We start from the raw sequence: 22,861 nt of genomic DNA on the forward strand, positions 1-22,861 counted from the left end.
TTTCATAAAAAGATGAGAGACTAAAAACATAATTTAGCGAGAAACTGGTTACCATGTTGATAATTGTCTTGAAACTTATTTTAATGACCATTTTGTAAGCAATTATCTTAATATTTCAATACGTTTAAGCTTGTTTGGCTTTGTTTATAATTAAGTTTTGAATAAATTAGAATAGCTTTGAAATAGTTTAAATGTTTGATTTTTCATCTCGTTTTAGTTTATTTTGGTGTAAAAATAAATGAAGAAAGAATATAGCTGGTGTGGGACCCAATTCAAGGGTGAAATGGCCAAAATTGAAGCCTGGTGCGCGCTAAGCAAATTGTTCCTACTGCCAAAGATTTAGGCTAAGCATGAATTGTTGGATAAGTTGCCTCAATAACTTAAGAGATGGTGAATTAAATTTTAAAATTTTCCGAGTAACAAATTTTAACCCCCTTTTAAATTACATATGATAGGCTCAGAATGTAGAAGAAAAAATAATCAATTTAAAAATATTCTTTTAAATGCGCAAGATAGAGTAAACTGCAATAAAATAATTGAGATAAAGGAAGAGAGAATTGCAAATTTGTTTTTATCCTGGTTCGGCCACTTTCTGTGCCTACGTCCAGCCCTCAAGTAACTCACTTGAGATTTTCCACTATCTTTGTAAACTCTTTACAACTTTTGAACACACCTTGGGATTCCTTTCCCTTGTGTTCAGGATTTTCATAAGTCAAGAGACGAACAATCTCTTGATCACAACAATATTTTTAGAATGTACAGAAGAATTTCTCTCTTTTAGAGATGATAATACAAATTGAAGATCTTAGAAAAATACTTAATTGATTTGTAAGTGTTTGACCAATAGTTGTTTAGAGAGCATTTGACCATTAAGTTCTCTTTTTAAAATCTTTGTGTTTTTCGAAGTCAGACACACATATATATATGTTCATTGTGCCTTTTCAAAATGGTTTGAAGAGATATGTCTTTTTAAAAAGTTTTTCTGAAATTTTCTCACTGGTAATCGATTACAAGATTCTGATAATCGATTACAAGATTCTGATAATCGATCAGACATTTATATTTCTAAAGAGTCATGACTTTTCAAAGGTTTTTTTGAAATCTCTTCACTGGTAATCAATTACAGGATTCTGGTAATCGATTACAAAGATCAAAATTCAAACAGTTTTGTACCGTTAGTAAAAAATATCTTCACAAACTCTCTGATAATCAATTACACAGTCTGATAATCGATTGCCAGTTCAAAAATATCTTTTTGAACTCTATTAGTCTTTGATAAAAGAGTATTTGATACTAAAGATGTTGAGGCCAAACTAAAGCAATTAAATTAAGATTCTTTAAATAAATTTACTAAGTTTTTATCTTAGATTTACTTTATCTTGTTCTTTGACTTGTGGTGGTGCATTGAAAGCTATTGGCAGCTTTAAGTCGGAGATAGCTAGCGTATCTAGTCCTCTCGCTGATGGAGCAGCGTTTATCTAGTCCTCAACCTTTACCTCTTCCATCACATCAGGGTGGTGGTGCATTGAAAGCTATTGACAGCTTTAAGTCGGGGATAGCTAGTGTATCTCTGTATGCTTCTGGACCAGCTCCTGATGTAGCAGAACAAGATGCTTTTTCCTCAGTTGAGTATGAGGAACTAGAAGGGTTGAAACACCGAGTTGGATTGATGAAGGAGCAATGTTCATCTATTCCGCAACCTTTGCATCTTCCGCCTACAGGGTTGATTAGAAACTTTACATATGAAGAAATTGCTGCTGCTTGCCACAACTTTTCTTCAGATCGATGCATGTCAGAACGTCTTTCTTCTACCATATATAGTGCTTCATTTGGTGATGATGCTTCAAGTGCGAAGAAGTTTGAAGCCACTGTCACCCGCCTTCATTCATCAACTCATGTACTTTTCTTCATTCTGCTATATATTACTTTCATCTCTTGGTATCCTCATGCCTAGTAAATGATGGCTGGTCATCTGAATTGCCGATGCTTCTATTACCAAATATAGAGAAGTAATGCCTTGTTTTCTTAAAATGGTTAGAATTCAATGTTTCATTTTTCATGTACTTTTTGATAGAAGATTGTTAGCCATACGAAAACCATTTTAAGAGAGGCATCAAAGGTTTAGGTTTGTCCTCTGGTGTCATCCAACTTAATATTTAGCAGCAGCTTCTAAACCTTGTTCTTCTTGCTGTCCTCCTTCCTCTCTTACTTCTCTAGCCCATTGAATGTTTGTAAACCACTTTGAAATCAAACGATGAAAATTGTTAAGAATTGCATTGTTACTGTTTCAAGCGTAAATATGAATTATTGTTAGCCTTGCATTGAGAGGTTTATGATTTTTCTCCCTAGACAAAAGTCTGAAAGCAGCTGAGAACTTTCTGACGTGGTTTACGTGTATGTGATGCCTCTTGCAGGGATTGAAGGAATTCATAAATGAAGTTAATACCCTTGCATCTTTGCAACATCCACACCTCTGTAAATTGCTAGGATTTCATGCATGTGATGGTTCGGAACCAAGGATGTTGGTTTATGAGAGGCTATGCCATGGAAGCTTGGACCGCCAGTTGTTTGGGAGATCTGATGGTTCTTCAATTGATTGGAACTCGCGAATGAAAATTGTCATATGTGCTGCACAAAGGTCTTACTTTCTTGCATGAAGAAGGGCCATTCCAGGTAATGAACTTTCTGTTTTTAGCTTAATTTGGTGTAAAATTTATGTCAAATATTCAAAACTGAAGCAGCCTTCGGTGGTCTTGTCTGCACATTTTTTTGCCTTTCTCTCTATGTGGTCTTTTGACCTCATTGAATGCCATTGGACTAGAGTTATTGTGTATCTTAATATGGACTGAACAATTATATGATAAGATATTTTTCTATGTTCCTTTAGTACATTAAATATTAATTTAGGTTGTATATTACTACATTTCTATCTTTGCTGATGAACCTTTATCAATTAATTGTAGGCAATGTATAATGAATTTTCAGCAGCCAACATACAGATTGACGAAGATTTCAGTGCAAAGCTTTCTGGATATGGTTGTGTTGGACGTATTCCTGAGGAAGAGATTTCAAGCAGTTCATGTGTAAGTTCATTTACTCAAAAGTGCTGTGTGTTATCATAAATTATACATTATTCATATGATATTGTCTACCTTCAAATCTTATTTTACATGTATAAGTATTCCATAAGTTTTTTTCTCATTCGTTCTGTTGATGAATTTATTATTGTACAGACTGTTGGAAACCTGTCAGTGGAGACATTGGAAAAAGGAATTCTTACTCCAAAAAGTAATGTATGGAGTTTTGGAATTGTTCTTTTGGAGCTACTTACTGGCAGAAAGAATCTTGATAGCCATCACCCCAAGGAAGAGAGGAACTTAGTCAAGTGGATCCTCAACTTAAAGGTCAATTTCCTCCCAAAGCGGCACAAGAACAGTGGCTGACATAGCACAAAGATGCCTCCACAAGGAGCCATCAGAAAGACCTACCATGAGAACCATTGTTGAGCATCTCGAAACGGTACAAGATTTGAAGTACTCTTGTAGGTTCCCACTGCAAGAGCCAGCAAAAGAAATGTCAAGATCACCAAGTCTTAATGGTATCATATGTCACGCACCACCTAGGTTGAGTTTCTCTCCCTCAGCAGCATCAGTAGTAGCAAGACCATCTGTTTCATCTCCTAGATGGTCTGCCAGGTCTGGTGGTGTGCCCACACTGCATCTTCCTCTTCATGCTTGTTCCTCCAGTTCATCTCCTAGGTAGGCCGGAAAGCAGGAAATTATCATCCTCCATGTGTCGGAGAGCTAGTGTTGAAGGATATTGACTGGCTAAATTTCTTGTTATTATCATTTTTGGAGTGATTCAACATAAGTGTATAGGAGATAAAGGTTTAGTTCTTACACCTTGTTATTTCTCTCCATGAGAAGATGTTCTTTTGTAGATAGTGCAAAGGTTTGTTATACTGGGTTCAATTAATTAACTCCTTGATATAAAAATTTACATGGCCACAAACTCCTTTCTCCTCTCAACACTATTTCTCCACTCAACACTAAACATGGCAAAACAAAAAATAATATCCGCGGGTGTCTTCCCTGGCTAGCCCAATTTTGACAGGAAAAACTTGATTTGATTGGGTTTAGGGATGAGGTTGCATTTCCCCCCGCAATACCTGTCTTGAACATGAATTCGACCTCTATTCCAATAATAACTAAACTATAACAGTAGTTAAATTATAAATTTTAATTAGCATTTCTGTACTATTAAACAATTCAGAATACGATTTGAATCTTGTATTTTTTTTCTTTTTCTTTGACGTTCTTAAAATTTATTTTTGCGTATTATTTCATTTTGAATGATCTTGATATATGAAATAAAAATGAGAATAGTGCAACTCATGGCAATTTAACGTCTTTTGGTTGACGCAAGGAATGTAACGTGGCACAACAACATAGTATATAATATAAAGTAGCTTTGAAGAAATCACATAACTATTACATACATCAACCAGTCACATTAGTTCTGTACAACATCAGTGAAATGTTTTTCATGCAAAAGAGCATTTTCCTATTAAAAAGGCAAGCCAAATAATGGCTTTTCAAACTAAACACACGCACTAAGAAACGAAATTAGGTGAAATCTCCCTTTCTCCATATAACAAAAAAGAAGAAAAACAATGCTTATTCAGACTCACCACACACACACACCAAAGAAAAAAAAACCAGGTGGTGTGCTTTCCTTCAACTCCTTGCCTCTCACTAGTTTACAACCCTAAAACACACGCTTTGGCGTATATAGGTTATTGAGTTTTGGGGGGAAATTTCACAACCATAAGACACAGACAACAATAACAAGAAAAAAAAATATAGACATACAAATGAACCTCCTATAATTTTATAATTTATGCAAGGATTCTTGTAAAATGATTTTTGAGTTAAAAAAAAGGAAAAAAAAATTATAATATAACTGGCAAGATTTCATGAGAGTGAATTGTTTTGCTCTCTGTCTTGCCCACTGTTCTCTTCAGGACTGCTTTCCCTCTCATGAATAACCAAAGCGGTTCCACAATCCTCATTGTGTTTTCCCTCACTATCATTGGTTGTCTGTGCTTGCACATTTGAAGCTGAATTTGTTTGCTGCTCTGATATCAAGCTACTAAGGCCATTTCGCTTTAGGTAGGTTTCCAGCGGGAGATTTGCTTCTTCAAGAAGACTCGTCATGCTCAAATTGTTCGGCCAAGCTTGCACATCTTCTCGATCAGGTTGACAATTCAAATCTAATTGTCCCTTGGCAGCTTCAGCCACAGCATGGTTTTGACTCCTTGAATCCAATTCATTTTGCACCCGTACCTCATTCTCCAATCTGTCAACTGGAGTTAAATGTCGTAAGGTGCTATCTACTTCTGATTCATCTTTGGTCCGCCATGATAACTGATTTCTCTGAGCAATCTCTGCTTCACGTTCGGATTGCCGCTTCTTCTTTCGCATCATCAGGGTTTTAAACCGACGTTTAACTGTCATGCACACATTGCAGGTGCATGTGGGTTTGTGTTTGCCCTTCCCACTTGGTGGCTGGATACAGACAATGCAAGAGCACCCAGGTCTATGCCGAGGATGTTTTGTGGTGCTAACAACTGATGTCCTGCCAGAGTCACTTGCATCATCACCCAGTATTGCTGCATTTGCCAAAGCATCCAGTCCTGAAGATTCATGTTCCAGGGCCAGTCTCTGGCTTGCTGCCAGTCTTTGTTTCTTGAATTCTATTATATTTGATGAGATCAAGAATTAATATACAAGAATAACATGTCACCATACATTCATAAAAGTCACAGAATCACCATCCTTGTTCATGCAGCATAATTTGGGATTGCAGATTTGTCAGTTTCTTGAATGAAGATAATTAGATTAAAAAGAGTAAGCATAAAGACAGTAGCAAGACAAAACTCGTTAATACAAGCAACAGTGTGGTAGCTCCTCCATACAACTAATCATTATTGTCCAGCTCATTTTTGTTCTCTTACTGGCACATAAAGTCGGTTTTTTCAATTGGAGGCTCAAGATCAGTTAAGAATGTTTAAAAAGGGTACTACCTGGAATTTTAAAGTCATTATGTAAAATCCTTAGTTCGTTTGTGAGTCCCATTCTACAAATATTCCTAAGAAAATCTATTTACCAAAATAGTAATAAAAACTTGAAATTTACAAAAGTCATTCATCTATATTAAGTCACTAATATAAATTTCTGGATCAAAAGAAAGTCTAAGTAATATGCTTGGGAAGTCAGCCATATTTCAGTACAATTAGTAAATATGAATAGGTAAACTGCCAGAAAAGCATAGCTTCAAAATGTAAAATTTTGCACACGAAACCATTTTCTACAAGTATGTATTGATCAGCAGTAACTAGAAAGCATAATGAACACAGGAAGAGAAATACCTTTATTCAGCCTCAGAAGATTATCCAGTTCCCTTGGGTTCAATTCATTGGGAGCAGCACATGAACACCTGTTGACAGCAATGCAGAAGCATAAAGGTCTTAACTAAGAAAAACTATTGGTATTAATAGCATTGCACTAGAAAGTCTGCTCACCTGCTCTGATCCCATAAGTTCTCCACACATGTCCACTTTGGGGGAGTAAGTACATCAACAGGCAACTTCCGCCATTTTGAGCAACTATCACACTGCGTCCACTGCTCGTTTACCCTGAGATCCAATAGCACTCCAAATTGAAATACTCAATCAAAATATATAAATTTATGCATTGCTATAACTTGAAAAAGAACTCATCAGGTTCAATAGAAAATAAGAGGCTGGTAAAAGAGGGAAAACTTGACATAAGCAATGAAAAGAAAAAAACTCTAATGCACAATACTCATCTTACCCAGTTGATCGAACTACGAATATACTCCTCTTTCCAAAGACAGGAGGTTCCTGTATGAATTGAAGTAAGTCAATTCCTGTGCATGATGTTAAACAGGTAATATAATAAATTTAATGTTATTTACCTAGTCTTTGAGTGGAGACTTAAAAATTTATGTATTAAGACATTTGTGAAGCAGAGACACTAGCCCTAATATTGGTTGGTGTCTTGTGACTAGGCATAACTGATGAAAGCAAAGCCCATTTTTTAATTTTTATAAAGGAGAATGCTAAAGAGCGCCCTTAGGAAAGTAAACAAAAACAAGAAAATATTTGATGAATAGAAAAGTATTTATTATATTAAAAAACACAAAAAAAATTATATTTACTATTTTAAGTAGTTGAAAGCATTTAATAAAGTGTGATTATTGTTTCTTAACCAGTGTCCTTAAGACACTTGTTAAGAAGATCCTTTCAAAATCATGAATTACATCACTCACCTAACCTGAGTTTTGAGAAACCCATGCCTTCTTCCCTTCTTATTCCAAAAATTACAAAGGAATCCCCTACCCATGTACTAGTTGTTTTTTTCCTATACAAATACATGCCCTAAATGCAAAGACTATATAACCTGGAACTAGACGAGTATTTTAACAAGTTCAAACTAGATGGCAATTTCAATAAATTACGGAAATTGCAAATACCAGGAAAGGTCAACTAGATGTATGCTGAATTACCCATATCTGAGAAGTTCCAACCTTCTAGAAGTCAGATTTTCTTCTTTAGATTTAGACAGAAGTTTAAGGAAAGATGAACGCATTAAGAAACTCATTAGAAAGAAAGGCTCATCCATATTTATTTGGGTCAAGTTGGTGTCTGAGTTAAACAGACACCAAAAATATCAATTTAACCTAACACTAATAGAATGGGTGAATTTCATAAAATTACTGCTCCTTCTAAATTGTTTACTTACTTCATATTCTTCAAATACATGATCCTCGATCATGACAATGCTTGGCTTAACAGTAGGAGGTGGACGGAGCATATCTTGAGCCTCTTCCCAAGTAAGTTTCAGCTCCAGTGCATCCTGGCTATCAATAAGCAACCTCTTACTTTTTGACCCAATATTCCGAGTTCTTTTCTTCTCAGGAACCATCACAGGTGGCAACGGCAACTCATCTCTTTTTCTGCTTTCAGGCATGTCAATGTTATGCCAACTCATGTCACCACCAGCTGAGTTCCATTTTTTAGACAGCGCATTTAGGTGGGTTTCTGAACATCCCTTTTGTAACTGAAGAAGGCCAGAGTAACCACTTAATATAGGTAGATTCACATAAACACCAGAATAGGAAGTTTCACTTGAATGAGAACCATTGGGCATATTAGATGGTAGTGTTTCCTGCTTAATGGGTGATTAAATATCAAGTCTAAAAGTTTGAGTTTGCTATATGAACTAAAAGTAACTGTTACCTGTACTGCAGTAGAATTTGTTGCCTTTCTAAACCCCATTATAAGTTTCCCCTCAGGGTCCATACGGCTAAATGTTACTGCAGAAATTTAAGAAAAAAAGTTTAAACAATTTTGTAACCAAATTTCAAGATGAAACTAAAAAAAAATTAGAAGCAAACACATGTTGCAATTGAAACTTAAAAATGGAACAGAAATCAATTGTTTTTCAATGAAGAGAAACAAATCAAATATATCTCCAAAGACATGAGCGACATTTTGTCCAAGGAACAATAAAAACGTCAGTGAAGTAAACTTTGTAAACATTCTCGGAAGATAAAGAAAGAAAAGAAAATACATTACAAAAACCATTGCAGTTGGTATCTTAAAACAGAATGTCTTCTAGTTATGCTGATTGATTAGTTAACACCGTGAAAAATTAGCAGATTTTTAGAAAATGATACTGATTAGGTAACACTTAATACATGTTTTTGTAAAAGACACGTATTAGTTGATATATTCTTAGAAAATGAAAGTGTCCATGTGGTTTATCTATTCTTAGAATGGGTAATTTACCAAATTAAGGGATTCTCAGTAAAACATACCAGTATCTCCAGCTTGCAATTGCATAGACTGAATGCAGGGGGTTACACCTTCTAAAACATACATCCTGCTGTTATTATTTGGCCAAAATCTAAATTGAAACATCCATTCTTTTCCTTTCACATCTTGGATTCGTAAAGGAAGGCCCTCTGGTTGAGAGATTGGAGGGAAATATGCCTGCACAATGGTCTCCTCTTTCAGTTTTAACAAATTACCAGACTCATCAAGAAAAACAACTTTTACTAGAATTGTTAGTTAATATAAAATGACAACAGTAAATGCCAGTTCAACAGATGAGTTAAGATAAATTACTTCAGCACATGCTTTTGGTAAAACCAAGCGACCAATTCGACCAGCATCACTTGCACTAAGCATCTTTTCAAAGAGTGGCACGATTGTAGAATTTGAACTTGAACATATCATGAATCATGGTTAAGGAAATACTAAGGTAAAGATTAGCTATCAAAATAATAATAAGTGTATCAACCAGTAAGTATCCTGTCAGTGATTCATAATAATTTATAGGACAGATTACAATGTTGGATACTCTCCTGATATTTGTTGCAACTCTTGATCAGTAATCCTAGGCCAATAACGTGGAAGCAATTGATTCCTTCCCCGTCCTTCAGCAGGTGGTCTTGCTACACGAATCTGCGATACCATGCCAGCATTTGCTTCTAAGCTTGTCCCAATAGTTGACCTAGCAGGCTTAGGTAAAAGATGGTGAGACCTTGACCCCAATAAAAGTGGAGATGTTTTACTTTGTTCCCTTTCATCAACAACAGCACTATGAAAGGGATTTGAATTTCCTAAAGGAGCAGCAAGGGTCATACTCAAATTTGTCTGTGCCAATGATTCATATATATCTCGCATTTCTGTCTCTGGCTTACAGTTCTCTGCTTTGGAAGCCTTAGACGATCCATTAGACTCACAATGAAATTGTGATATCAATGTGTTTCCAAGTTCTCCAACTGAGGGTAAAATTTCTGGTTTCATTTCTGCAAAAGGCCCATCTGTTTCAACGTTGTGAGTTTTGAACCAGCACTGAAGCTCATCATTCTCTGCATAATGCCCTACTTGCATACCCCTCACAGTTAATTGGTTAGCCAGAGATGTGCACTGCTGCTGTGTACTGACATTTTGTACTTTTGATGTCCCAGATCCATTAGGCTTTTCATTGCTTGCAATCTGTCAAATTATCATTGTCAATTTTAGGAACATACAGTTAGACTTGAAAATTCAATTATCAACACAAATAATCAAATACGTAAGAAGCAATAACCTATTTATGGGAGCACAGATTTGAATTGCAGAGCCTGCATAACAAATTTTTTTATTGATACCTAGATCATAGAACACTCAATTTACCTCTACATGCAAATCAATAATTAACTTATCAACCTTATGGTGATACAAGATTCAGTTTAACCTGAAAATTTAGACCTGCTATCAAACATCATAAATATTGATCTATTTGGGGGCAATTGTGATAATCAATAAAGGAAACAATATTTTGATGTGTTTGCATAGAGGTGAACATAATAATTATTTAAATAAAATGGTAAAGTTAATTTACAGGTTGCGGTCCTGAATTCCTTCCACAGCTTATACAGCTTACACCACCAGTATCTAATAATTCAAGCTGAGACATAGAAGCAATGCATCCACAATGGAGACGCTGCAGATAATAAGACAAAACATATAGGATCATTAACCTTAATGTAGAACATGGAAATACCAAAATTGGGGTAAAAAGAGTTATGCCAGTCTTATATATACTCTACCAATGTACCAAAATACATATATCTTTTTTAACTCTACCTTGTCACATGAAGTGCATTCTCTCCAACCAGAATCATTTGAGTGGAACATATCACAATACGTTGATTGCTCATAAGCAGAACTACAACAGAGAAAAAAATCAGGATTAAGAATCAGAGCATGAATCTCTTGGTAATGCCCAATTTCAATCAAATAAAGAAGATCTGCACACTTATTGATCCAAGTCAATGCTTACTCTAAAGGACACATGTTATCCATATAACATTGTTTACATCTTATACAGAACTTGAGTTTGAAAACGAAAATTGTAAGAGCAACTGTAATCATCTTTTTCATTGCATGCTTGATAACTTTGCCAAGAGACAAATTAGTGGAAGCATATATATTAATTTCAATAACTTATTATGGAATTATCATATGATACCATCCCAAACTCATTCCATGTTTCCCAAACAGAATGATATTAGGCACCGTTCAAATTCAACATGATTTTGACAATAAAATTCAGCCAGATGAAATCCTTGTTCCACTGTTCCTCACACAAGCTTTGCCATCGGACAAACTGGTTATACAAATACAATGTTTTTTCTTTTAATTTCTGTTCCCATTTTATCCCAAGTAATTTTTTTTGTCATTTACTAAAAAAATGTAAGGAAAATTAATACTGTAAATAAGAAACACATGCCATATAAAAACACATGTCATAAACAACGTTTTAAATTGCGGTCTCTGGTCAGCAGCCACAATAAAAATTCGGCGACCCAATTTTACCTACGACAACTTCAAGTCTTCTATTACTTACCATATAATTTTAAAAAATAAATAATAAAACAAGCATAAAAAGCGTGTAAACGCCACTACACTGAAATTCAGCAAAAAAAGCCGCTACACTAACCTTAGAAAATTGGAAGGAAAAAAAAAAGTAGCCACGAGTCAGAGCTTAGATTAAGAAAGAATCAAATTAGCAAATTCAAAAGTAAAAACATTAATTTGTCAAACGTAGAAACATAAAAAAAAAAAAAAAAAAAAAACAGCAAACAATTAACAATAACAAAGCCACAAATCACAAAATTACTCCAATGTTTCTAATCCACTGTTGTGTTCCGTACATCCACGTATCTAACTCACGCGTCAATTTCAACTCACGCTCATCGATTCGGAATCTAGAGCATCATTACCCGCACTTATCGCAGAGATCGGCGAATTCGCCGGATCGCAGGGCCCAGCCTTTGCGCCACCGAATCGTCGTCGAGGTGGCGCACGCCACGTTCATGCAGCTCCTTGACTCCATTTACAACTCCAATTCCACACAGACTCTGCAAAAAAAATCAGAAAAATCAGAACGAAAAACCCTAACTGTCACCTCACCAGCTCGCTCGACGCCGGATGTAAAATCCAGCAGCGGAGAAGCGACCGTACCGAAATTAAGCCGGAGAGGAAGCTCGAGTGGTTCCTCCGGTCGCCGGAAGTTCGCGAGGGGAAGTTCCGGTCGCCGGAAGTTAATTTTTAAGCGGAGGAGGGGCGGCGAGTGGTGAGGTTTGGGATTCGCATTCACGCGGTGGCAGAGGAATGGAGTGTGATCGGAAGGTTATCGGAACCTGAACGGAGGAGAGGAACCGGAGAGAGATTTGAATGGACGACGGTAACCGGAGAGAGAAGAGGGGTGAATCTGAGAGAGTGAGAGAGAGAGAAAGGAGGCGTGTGCATGCAGAAATATAAGATAGGAGAAAGAAAGAGGAACCAAAATGCATGCACGATGATTACACTTCAAGACTCGGCCAACTCCCCCACTTGCTCTCTCTCTCTTTTTTTTATTTATAATTTATCATCATTATTTTTTTTTAGCTTTTATTATTAGCAATATCATTGTGTTTATATTGTTACTCATTATTTTTTCCAGTTTCTTTTTTGGCTAGATAATGTTTAGTATTAATTAAATATATGTTATCATTTTTTAAATAGTAATGTATGAATAAAATATTTTGATATTTAATTTGAGGAAATAATTTTTTTAAATGTTAAATTATAAACAAGAATAAAATTTTCTTACTTTCTTAGATGAGAATAATTTTTGAGATAGCTAAATTATATTTTAGTTCTTAACAAAAAAATTTAGCATTTTTTTGTCCAGTATTCTTTTGTTAACAATTTTAGTTCTTTTTTGTTAAGTAGTAGCGTTAATTGATAATGTGACTCTGTATGTTAATGGAAAATTCCTTGATTACGTGTTAGATGGTCTTGGGATTTTATAGTGTTTGGAGAAAGTAGATTAAAGCAATCACTTGCTCAAGTCACATATATGGTCTGGTCCATGCATGGTAGTCTAATAGTGCAGTTTGTAGCGGAAAGGGGTCTGAAAAGCGATCTGAAAAGCGATCCTTTGACGCTTTCTTTGTTAATTTCTTATAGTGGTTGAGGGATTGAATAACTTCCTTAATAAATTTGTGGAGGTGTGGGGTTTTTTAGGCTTTGAAGATGATGACTTTATTTCCTTTTCTTTAATGCAATAGGCAAATGATTCGACAACTTCAAATGATCCTTTTTGAGGCATGTTTGATAGCCAAATGTGGGTTATTAAAGTCATTCTACAGAGCTTTGAGTTTGTCTCGGTTTTGAAGGTAAATTCTCTTAAAAGCAAAATATATGGTGTTAATGTCTGATAATTTTCTGGTTAGGGCCTCATCATTTCTTCATTGATCGGTTGCAAATGTTACCTTTTAAATTCCTTGGGATAACCATTAGTGCTAATTCTAGGTGAACTGGCACATATGATCCAATGTTAGGCTTATTCAGGAAAAAAGTTGTTTGGGTGGAAGGGTCGTTATTTGTCTCAGGGGAGGATTACTTTGCTAAATTCAGTGTTCTTATGTTTGCCTTTATATTATTTCTATTTTTATAAAGTCCTAAAGAAATTCATGAGTTGATAAAATTACAGAGACGACGTTTGTGGAGTACTTTTCGGAGACGAAGAATATATGTTGGGTTAATTAGAAAACAACGATGTCTCCCAAAGTCAAAAGGTGATTTGTGAGTGAAAAATTTGGAGTTATTTAATATCAGTCTTCTGGCTAAGTGGAGGTGGCGGTTTTTATCTGATTAAGATGCAATGCCTTAAGGTTTTTGTATAGTTGTATTCTTGGTAGGATAGTTATTCTTTGTTAGTCTATAATAATATGGTGTCTCTATTGTAAGATCAAATTTTGTGTCCACTTAATAATATTCATATTTGTCTTCCAAGTTGGTAATGTGATAATTATATTGTTAGCCCTCTTAAAAACATGACTTATGCTATTAATGAGTCTAACATGATAATTATATGTAATTTTTTTTATAAATTATATTTTTAGTGACACATGTTTTCATATTAATAATTAGTGATGATAAACTAATTAATGAGAGATTAAAAATATTTTTTCTAAAAATAAAAAATACATAAATAATTATCACATTAGATTAGTTGATGATAATTAAAGTTATATAACTGTCATGTCATCCGTTAATTAATATTTGATGGTAGAAACTAAAATTGTTAATAAAATAAAAATTTAGGAAATAAAAAATGCTATAAATTTTGTTTGGAAACTAAAAATGAATTTTTTTAAAAAAAATTAGGTATAGTAAAACTCTTTTTCATTTATAAATAATTAAAAGATTAACTTTTCTGTGATAAAAATTAACAGTAAGAAAGTTAAACAATTAATAAATCTATTGTATAAATTTTATTTCAAAAAATAGAATTCTAATAGGAATAGTTTAATTTATTTAATTAAAAATAAAAAAGTTCCGTATGTCGTATACAACCTAATTTATTTAATTAAAATGTGGTATACAAGAAAGGGAAGGGTTGGTATTTTATTTTTAAATATAAAATTATTCACTAATTTCATTATTTTAAATGATAAATATTTGTCACTTATTCATTTCAAATCCCTCTATTTAAATAAAATCAAATTATTTTTTATCTATAAATTGAAACATATGACTTTTTTTTACAGAAAGTTTGAAACATATGAATTAAAAAAATGAGAACACGGTTCTGTTTACTTTTATATATACTAGGGGAAGACTCCCTAAAATTTTTAAATAATAAAAAAAAGTTAAATACAATTGGTAAAAAAAGGTGATCAAATAAAAAACTAACAACATAGAAATAGTGGAAAGATACTATAGGTTAGAAGAAAATTTTAAAAGTTTAAAAGATAATTAAAGGGTAAAAATATCCAATAAAATATGGAAATCAAATAAAAATATTCATTTTATTATTAGTAAAAATTTGAAATTGTTTATTATCAGTCTGATTAAGATGGAATGCCTTAAGGTTTTTGTATAACTTTGCATTCTTGCTAGTTATTCTTTGTTAATCTATAATATAGTATCTCTATTATAAGCTATATCACATTTTGTGCCCACTTAATAATATTCATATTTGTCTTTTAAGTTAATAATGTGACAATTACATTGTTAATCCTCTTAATAATATAACTTATTATGTTATTAATGAATTTGACATGACAATCATATATAATTTTTTTATAAATTTTATATTTAGTCCCATATGTTTTTTACTAATAATTAGTGTGGTACACTAATTAATAAGAAATTAAAAATATACTCTTTCAAAAAATATAAAATACATAAATAGTTATCGGTTAACATTGATATTTACAATTATATAATGTAATAATTATATAAAATTAAATTTATTTAATGTAATGAACTTATTAAAATACTAATGAGTATCAATTTTTTTAAAAAATAGAATTTATTTTTATATACAACTATTAGTTTTTTTTAATAAATAATTGAGTAAAAATTGTTTGGGTTTGTATAAATTAATCTCGATTCTTTCAGAGAAAATCAATAATTAATATCCATTATCCAACATAACATATGTGTGATTTTTTTTTACTGTAATACGTGTGATTTGTTATTCATCCTATATAACACAACATTAGTCTTAAATGCATCAACTCTATTCACTTATATCAAAAGTAACTAAGTAGCACCGGAAAATGTGTCACTTAGTTAGTTACTTTTGATGGATTTACTATAGTATCCTTTGATGGCCACAACGTAGGAGCACGTATTCACTTGTCAACGAGGTTTGTGCTTTTTCGTCCATTCGTCCAATTTCAATTTCGATGTGGGCCCAATTAAATAGTATTCCTTTCATCTCATTGCAATGGTTACTTAGAAAAAAAAATTATCTTATTATAATTGTATTTTAATTTTTTAATGAAATATAATTTTTTTTTACTTATTATTCCTTACAATGAATTAAATATTTATAATTAATTAATTATTTTTATTTAATTAATTAATTAACATGTGTTACTTTTCTTCTTCAATCTTTATAAAAGAGAATAAAATTATTATAAAGTAATTAAGAATATTTTAATTAAAAATAAATAATATAAAAGATAATTTAGAAAAAAAATCTTATAAAAGGAATAAATAAATTTAAAAAAATATTATTATATTTAGAAAAAAAAAGTAATATCTATAATTTTTCTTCCAAAATTCATGCTTTTTACTTAAGTTGTGTAATCAAATATTATACATATTTACAAGTTTTAAATTCATGCGTTTTACATAAGTTGTGTAATCAAATATTTATTTATTTTCTTTTACAAGTTTTAGTACTATATCTATATTTAAAAGTAGTAAATTGCAATATCTGAAACTAAAATAATTTTCCCCAAAATTCATGCTTTTTACATAAGTTGTTGTCTAATCAAATCAAATATTTAATTTTTTTTTCACAAGTTTTACATGTGAAATTAAAATGAAAAGCAAATCCTTGTCATAAATAATTTAATTTTATAATGTGATAAAGTAAAATGATTTTTTATATAATAATAAGTTAGCTACCAAATTTTTTGTATAAAACTAATTCAAACATCTATTATTATGTTAGTCAATAAATTAATATATTTTCACTGCAATAAAGTAATATTTAAATAATAAGAATAATAAGGAAAAAAACATTGTTATAATAATATTAAAAGATTAGACAGTTATAAAGTGTTATTTAAATCTGAAAAGCACTTTTTTCAGTTGAGTTATTATGACATCAGTGTGTTGTGTGAATTGTGATGACGAGGGTGACGCAAAGGAGAATGAAGGGTAAAGGAATAACGTCGACAATGACAGACCCATCTCCATCTGAGTCGCACGCGTGATTGCTGTGGTGGCAGCCTGGCTGCGCACACTCACACATCGCAAAACCTGCTTCTTCTTTCTCGGTTTCCGTTTGCTTTGCTTTGTATCCCCCAGTATTAAAATCATCATCTCATAATTTCAAGAAAAATTTTAATCAATGTATTAAGAGTATTAATTAAAAAATTTAAAGTATAAACACTTTTATCAGTAAACAGAAAATTATGTTATTTATGATTTTTGTACTTTTTATATGATTTATATAAGATATATTTTTATTATTTTATTTTTAGTTAATATTCTAAGAATATTAATCAACAATATCTTAATTTTAAATGTAAGATCCGCTCATTTGTAAGTCTGTCAATTTTCACATATAAAAAAATCAATTTATTTGAAGTGAAAAGAAAAAAAAAATAAGATTTACATTTTTACATCATAATTTAATTTAAAATTTTTATCTTAATTTACTTTCATTTCACTCTACTACCAAATATACCCTTAAATTTTACTACTATAATAATGTAATTATTTTTTTAGCTAATGTATTGTAATATTCCAATTTTTTATTGACTTTAATTAAGTTAAAACAACCCGCTCATTTAAATCACGTGTTTGCTTGTATGTCCCGATTTTCTTTAATAGTATAACGTACAGAGCATCATCATATGTAATAAAATTAGAGGAGTTATACATTCTAATATACGTAGTTTTTTTTTTTTTTGGACGAGATATATTTTTCACTTGAAATAATCCAAATTTTTAACAAAGTTTCATTCTTAGATTTTATTATCAAATTTATCGTGTATATATATATGAGTTTGTTAATAGACATTGATGACTTTTTAAGTTGGTATGCATCAGCAAATGTACACCAAATATTTAGGATAAAATAACAGTTATTTCTCTATTTTAATTAATTTATTCTAGAGTATTAGAGTAATTTTATATATTTAATTAAAAAAACAAAAAATGTCATTTCTCTTTCCTCCGTAACTCTCGTCACGCGTATTAATGCATTTAAAACCATCATGTTGTTCAAGAATGAAGTTTTGTTGTTCGAAGGATAAAATTAATGGATTTTCATACTTGTTCTTTGAACGGAGTTAAAGTGGAGTTGTGGCACCTAGTTATTGTTGGAAATGAGGCGCTTGCAGTAAGGTATCCAAGGATTTTCTCTAATTAGTAACTTGGAGCAGAAATATAGTCTAATTAGTGCTCTTGTAACATGGGATCAAGTCTATTGGAGTTGGAATCTCTCTTGGCGAAGATAATGGTTTGAATGGGAAAAACCATTAGTGGAGAATTTTATAGAGGACATTGGACAACTACAACTAAAACAACATCAAAATGACTAGTGGGCTTGGATGTCAAATGGCGAAGGAAAATTCACTGTAAATGAAGCGTATAGAATCATATGAGGATCTTTAGTAGTGTGTGGAAATCTTTTGTGCCATCAAATGTGACTGCTTTCACGTGGAGACGTGGAGAATGCTACTGGACAGAGTACCATCAAAAGATAATCTAAGGAAGCAGAATGTAAACCTCACGGAAGGGAACTCCATGTGTTCGTTTTGCTCACAACAAGGGGGAATAGTGAAACATTTGTTTTTTAGTGCAGATTTGCTGTTCAAGTTTGGAATAAGTGGAGGCATGGCAATTGAGTGGGACCGGATTGGTTTAGTCTCTCTATCTCCAATCCTCCATTTTTATTGGAGTTCAAAAATTATATCTATTCCTACCCTGGCTTAGGGATTGGTTTCCAGCCTCATCCTCAATCCTATCTTTTTCTTTTATTCATAAAAATGGAAAAAATATAATAATTTTTTTCAAATTCAACTGAATCTATTATAACATGTTAAATTAAAATTTCAAGTAAAAATTGTTTAATCTTTTTTATTTTTGGATAACTTAAAGAAATAATGATCATGATACCTTGTTTATCAAGATTAAAATTTCAAGTGTTTAAAAATAGATTAAATAAAAATTATTTGTTCTCATTTATTTTTTGAGTTCAACATGAAATTAAGTAAAAATTGTACATAATTATAAAGAAAATAATAATTTCACACATACAACAAGCATTAATCTATTAAAATTGATAATAAAAACTCATAAGTAGTGTCACAAAAAAAAGTGCTGTAAAATAAACATAAAGTCTTGGTTTCATCTTCCAACAATCTAACAAAAAGCACATAAACTAAAGAAAAAACATAGTCCAAACTTTCAAGTCTAGCAAAATGTCACAAGAGAAAGTGGTTGACATGCATCATAACATCTATTGATCATCCTTCAAAGTGAGTTGGGAAGTAATGTCACTCAATAAATCACCTACACAAGAAATGAGCAACGAGCAAACTTCATATTTATATCTAATTTCAAAATTCGGTAACATTTAATTTCATAATTCAGCAATTTTAGATTTAGAAAATATGCCTTCATCATCGAATCTATTTCATTCAATAAACTAGCAAATTCAAATGTTGATGAGTCACAATGCGGGTGAGTCGCATAGTTGGTGAGTCGAGACGTGGGTTAGTTAACGACGTCGCTCGAACAGTGGTGTTCTCGAAGCGTGGGTGGGTTGACGATGATGTTGGGTCGATGACATCACTAGGTAGCAACACATGGACAACACTTGGAGGTGTGCTTAGAGTTAAGAGAATTCTATGGAAATGGTACTACTTGACTCTAGGGTTAGTGGGTTACTAAAATATTGTAAGGTTATAATAGTGATTTAAAATATTTATTATCATAATAGTATTGGGGTGGGGATGAGGACTAACATATCCGATTTCATTCCCAAATCCGATTTTCTCAATCGAAAAAAATCTAACATTGAATCCAACTCAATCAACTTAATTTTTCTCGATCCGTCAAAGTAGGAAAAGGTCTTATTGATCACTTGGGAACAAATACACTTGACATGCCTAAATAAGTGTGCTAAGTGTTAGGGGGTAGTAGGAGCATTCCGTAATGTGGTCATACCTAGATAGACGAGTGTGTTGAAAGTTCCACATGACGGGTAGCCATGAGAAAAATGGGACGTATTGAAGTCTCACATCGAATAAAGATAGTGTCGAGATAAATTATATAAATAGAGAACAATCCCCACTTTAAAAGTCGATTTTGTAAAATTAAGTTAAAGTCCAAATCCACTTTCCAGAAACCGCCACGCACCAACATATTCAGCATTTTGGGCTGGCTTCATCGGGTCAAGCGAAGGGCTAATCTTTGGTGGAAGTCTGTTTGGTTTGCAGCTGTGTGGACGCTTTGGATACACCGTAATGCAGTAATTTTTAAAGAAGAAAATTCAGAACTAGAAAAAATGGTGGAGTTGGTTAAAGTAAGATCATGGATGTGGCTATCTTCAAAGGCTAAAGGATTTTTGGCAAAATAGATAGACTGGCAATGCAACCTTTATTATGTTTGACAGGATGATTCTTTTTATATAGCTAGAGCTAGAGTATTTTATGTGTTTGAATTTAGTTATGTAGGGAAAGGTTTCTTCAATCTTTTTATATTATAACTTGGTGTATTCTACAACTCTTGTATATTTGACAGAGTGCCTTTGGTACCTGTGTGATTATTAATATATTTATCTTTTGCTGGAAAAATATATTTAAATGGATAAATATTCTTATATTAAATTTAATGAATTTAACTAAGTGACAATCTTCAAAAGAAAGAAGAGGAAAGACAAGGTTTGGACGTTTGGTATGTAAATGAATGAATGACTCATTAATTATCAATCATCATCCATGGTGGCGAGGTGAGAGATGTAAGCTAAATAAGAAAAGGGAAATACGGGAGCTACGGAGGAGAGAGAAACTGAAAATGAGAGTTATGGGGGAGAAATGGAATACGAAATTACAGAGGTGAGAGAGATGATTTTTAAAATTAAATATATAAATTACTCTAATATCCTAAAATAAATTAATTAAAATAGAAAGATAATGATTATTTTATCCTAAATATTTGGATGTGTATTGCTAATGCACTGAAAAAATGATGAGTTCATATATTAAGGAATAGTAATTTTAGAATCTAGAATAATAAAAATTAAAGAGAAATATTTTATAAGAATCTTGATAAAAATTAACTCATTTTACAAGAATAACAAACATTTCAAATTTTAGAAAGATGATAAACAAAGAAATATTTCTACATATATCAAAATTAAAACTCACTTATTTTATAAAATCTAAAATATATTTAAATCTACTTTTTATTATTTTAAATATTTTGGATATTTTATATCTATTTTAAACATTTGTACAACATATGATATATTTATTTATTAAAATAAATTTACAAACAGGTACGTTAATTTTTAATGAATCTTATTTTAATATATAAAAACATTAACTAAAGATAGATTTTATAAACTTAAAAATACACACAGAGTAAAATTAGAATACAGTGTACCATTAATTTGCACATGACCTAACATTACGTATGTATTATGTAATACGCAACCAAAATATCTCGCGGATTTTATCGGTTGATCTAGGTGTTGAAATTGGCGAAGGCTGAAAGTTAGTGGCGGACCCAGCTACAATTTAGGGTGCATCTGCACCCTTTGAACGGTGTGAAAAACATAAAATACATTATTATTGTTATTTTTTTAACTCTTATTTTTATAATTTAACCTCACTGCTTTTGAGTTTTTAGTTGTCAGTAATTTTTTCTTATATTGATTAATTTTTTCATTTATTTTGTTTGTTTTACATTATTTGGTTGGATATTTCATTTTCTTTTAAATAATAAAATATATTTTTAATCCGTTTAAAATTTTTAAGTTTAATTTTAGTCCTTTTAAGTTTTTTTTTTTCCATTTTGTATATCTTAAGTTTGACATGGATATTTTTACTTCACAACATGTTTTACATATTCCTTTAACAAAGGAGGAAAAGTTATTTAAATAGTACTTTGAGAATCAAAAGTATTACCTTTTAAGATTGAAGAGTGAAAAATCGACAATTTTATAGAAATATTAAAATCAAACTTAAAAAATTCTAGATGTACAAAACATATTTTAACATTTATATTTTAATTTTATATGTCGAGTGATCCCATATTCTAAATTCGCCACTGCTTGAAAGTATTATATTCAACATCCGTATAAGAGTGAAGTGTTATATTCTGCCCACAATTGGACGACTGACATTTTTTCGTTTACGTGTCGTCCTGTGGTGCGTCCAATTCCCGTCCAAAAATGTCAATGTCAAGCATTTATTGTTTTTGTCATTTTGTGTTTAATGCATTACGTTTTTCCATGATGACTCTACGTTTCCAACAAACACAAATGATGCATTTTCTGGTTACACTGCCATTTCGCATTCCATTCTCTTTTGGTTTGGCAGTTCTTTTCTCTCCTGTGAGGAAAAACCCAAAGGCTGAAGATTTTTTCATTTCCCTCCTTGTCTTATGCGTTTTCTTTTTACCTTCATGATGAATAGCAGTTCATAAATTTTTGTTTTATGATTTTTTGCAAGACAAAAGCTTAAATTTTTTTGGGTATCCTGCCTTTATTTTGTGTTCCTGAGCCTTCTCCAACGTGCTCATTGTGATGTATTTGATTTCTGGGTTCTGTCGGTACAAAAGATTGAATTTTTTTGTGTTCCTCAATCTTATTTGACCGTGGTTGAGTATTGTTCTTCCTTTGCAATACAAAAGCTTAAATTTTTTTGGGTGTTCTGCCTTATTTTGTTTTGTGACTTCTCGCAACACAAAAGCTTAATTTTTTTTGTGTTCCTGAGGTTTCTCTGACATGCTCATTGTTTCCTATACCCACCTTTTTGTGCCTTCGTCCTTTTTTGGTTCAATACATTTGTTTGCGTTGCATTTTGGGTTCAGATCTGTAGCATTAGGTATCTTTGTTTTGTTTTATGACTTTTTGCAAGACAAAAGCTTAAATTATTTTGTGTTCCTGAGCCTTCTCCGACGTGCTCATTGTGATCGAGACCAACAAAGAAGATGACAAATAGTGTCCAACATTTGGAGTACAAGTTTGTG

General features: G+C 32.1%; 1 protein-coding gene and 1 pseudogene across 1 annotated transcript; one reads left to right on the top strand and one right to left on the bottom strand.

The window, feature by feature from the left end:
* Positions 1–1,412: 1,412 nt before the first annotated feature.
* On the top strand, positions 1,413–3,990 carry LOC114405293 (annotated as a pseudogene).
* Positions 3,991–4,449: 459 nt separating this feature from the next.
* Positions 4,450–12,461, bottom strand: LOC114416919 (B3 domain-containing transcription repressor VAL2-like). Its single transcript, XM_028381960.1, has 13 exons — positions 12,104–12,461; positions 11,863–12,000; positions 10,724–10,805; positions 10,479–10,580; positions 9,450–10,090; positions 9,215–9,311; positions 8,905–9,079; positions 8,324–8,400; positions 7,827–8,144; positions 6,876–6,925; positions 6,584–6,697; positions 6,431–6,498; positions 4,450–5,755 (listed from the first exon to the last, which is right to left on the bottom strand). The coding sequence occupies exons 2-13, from the start codon at positions 11,973–11,975 to the stop codon at positions 4,974–4,976; spliced, it is 2,619 nt and encodes an 872-aa protein (XP_028237761.1). The 5' UTR covers positions 11,976–12,000; positions 12,104–12,461; the 3' UTR covers positions 4,450–4,973.
* Positions 12,462–22,861: the final 10,400 nt, after the last annotated feature.

Source organism: Glycine soja, chromosome 1 (assembly GCF_004193775.1).
Source record: "Glycine soja cultivar W05 chromosome 1, ASM419377v2, whole genome shotgun sequence".
In the NCBI taxonomy this organism is placed as follows: domain Eukaryota; kingdom Viridiplantae; phylum Streptophyta; class Magnoliopsida; order Fabales; family Fabaceae; genus Glycine; species Glycine soja.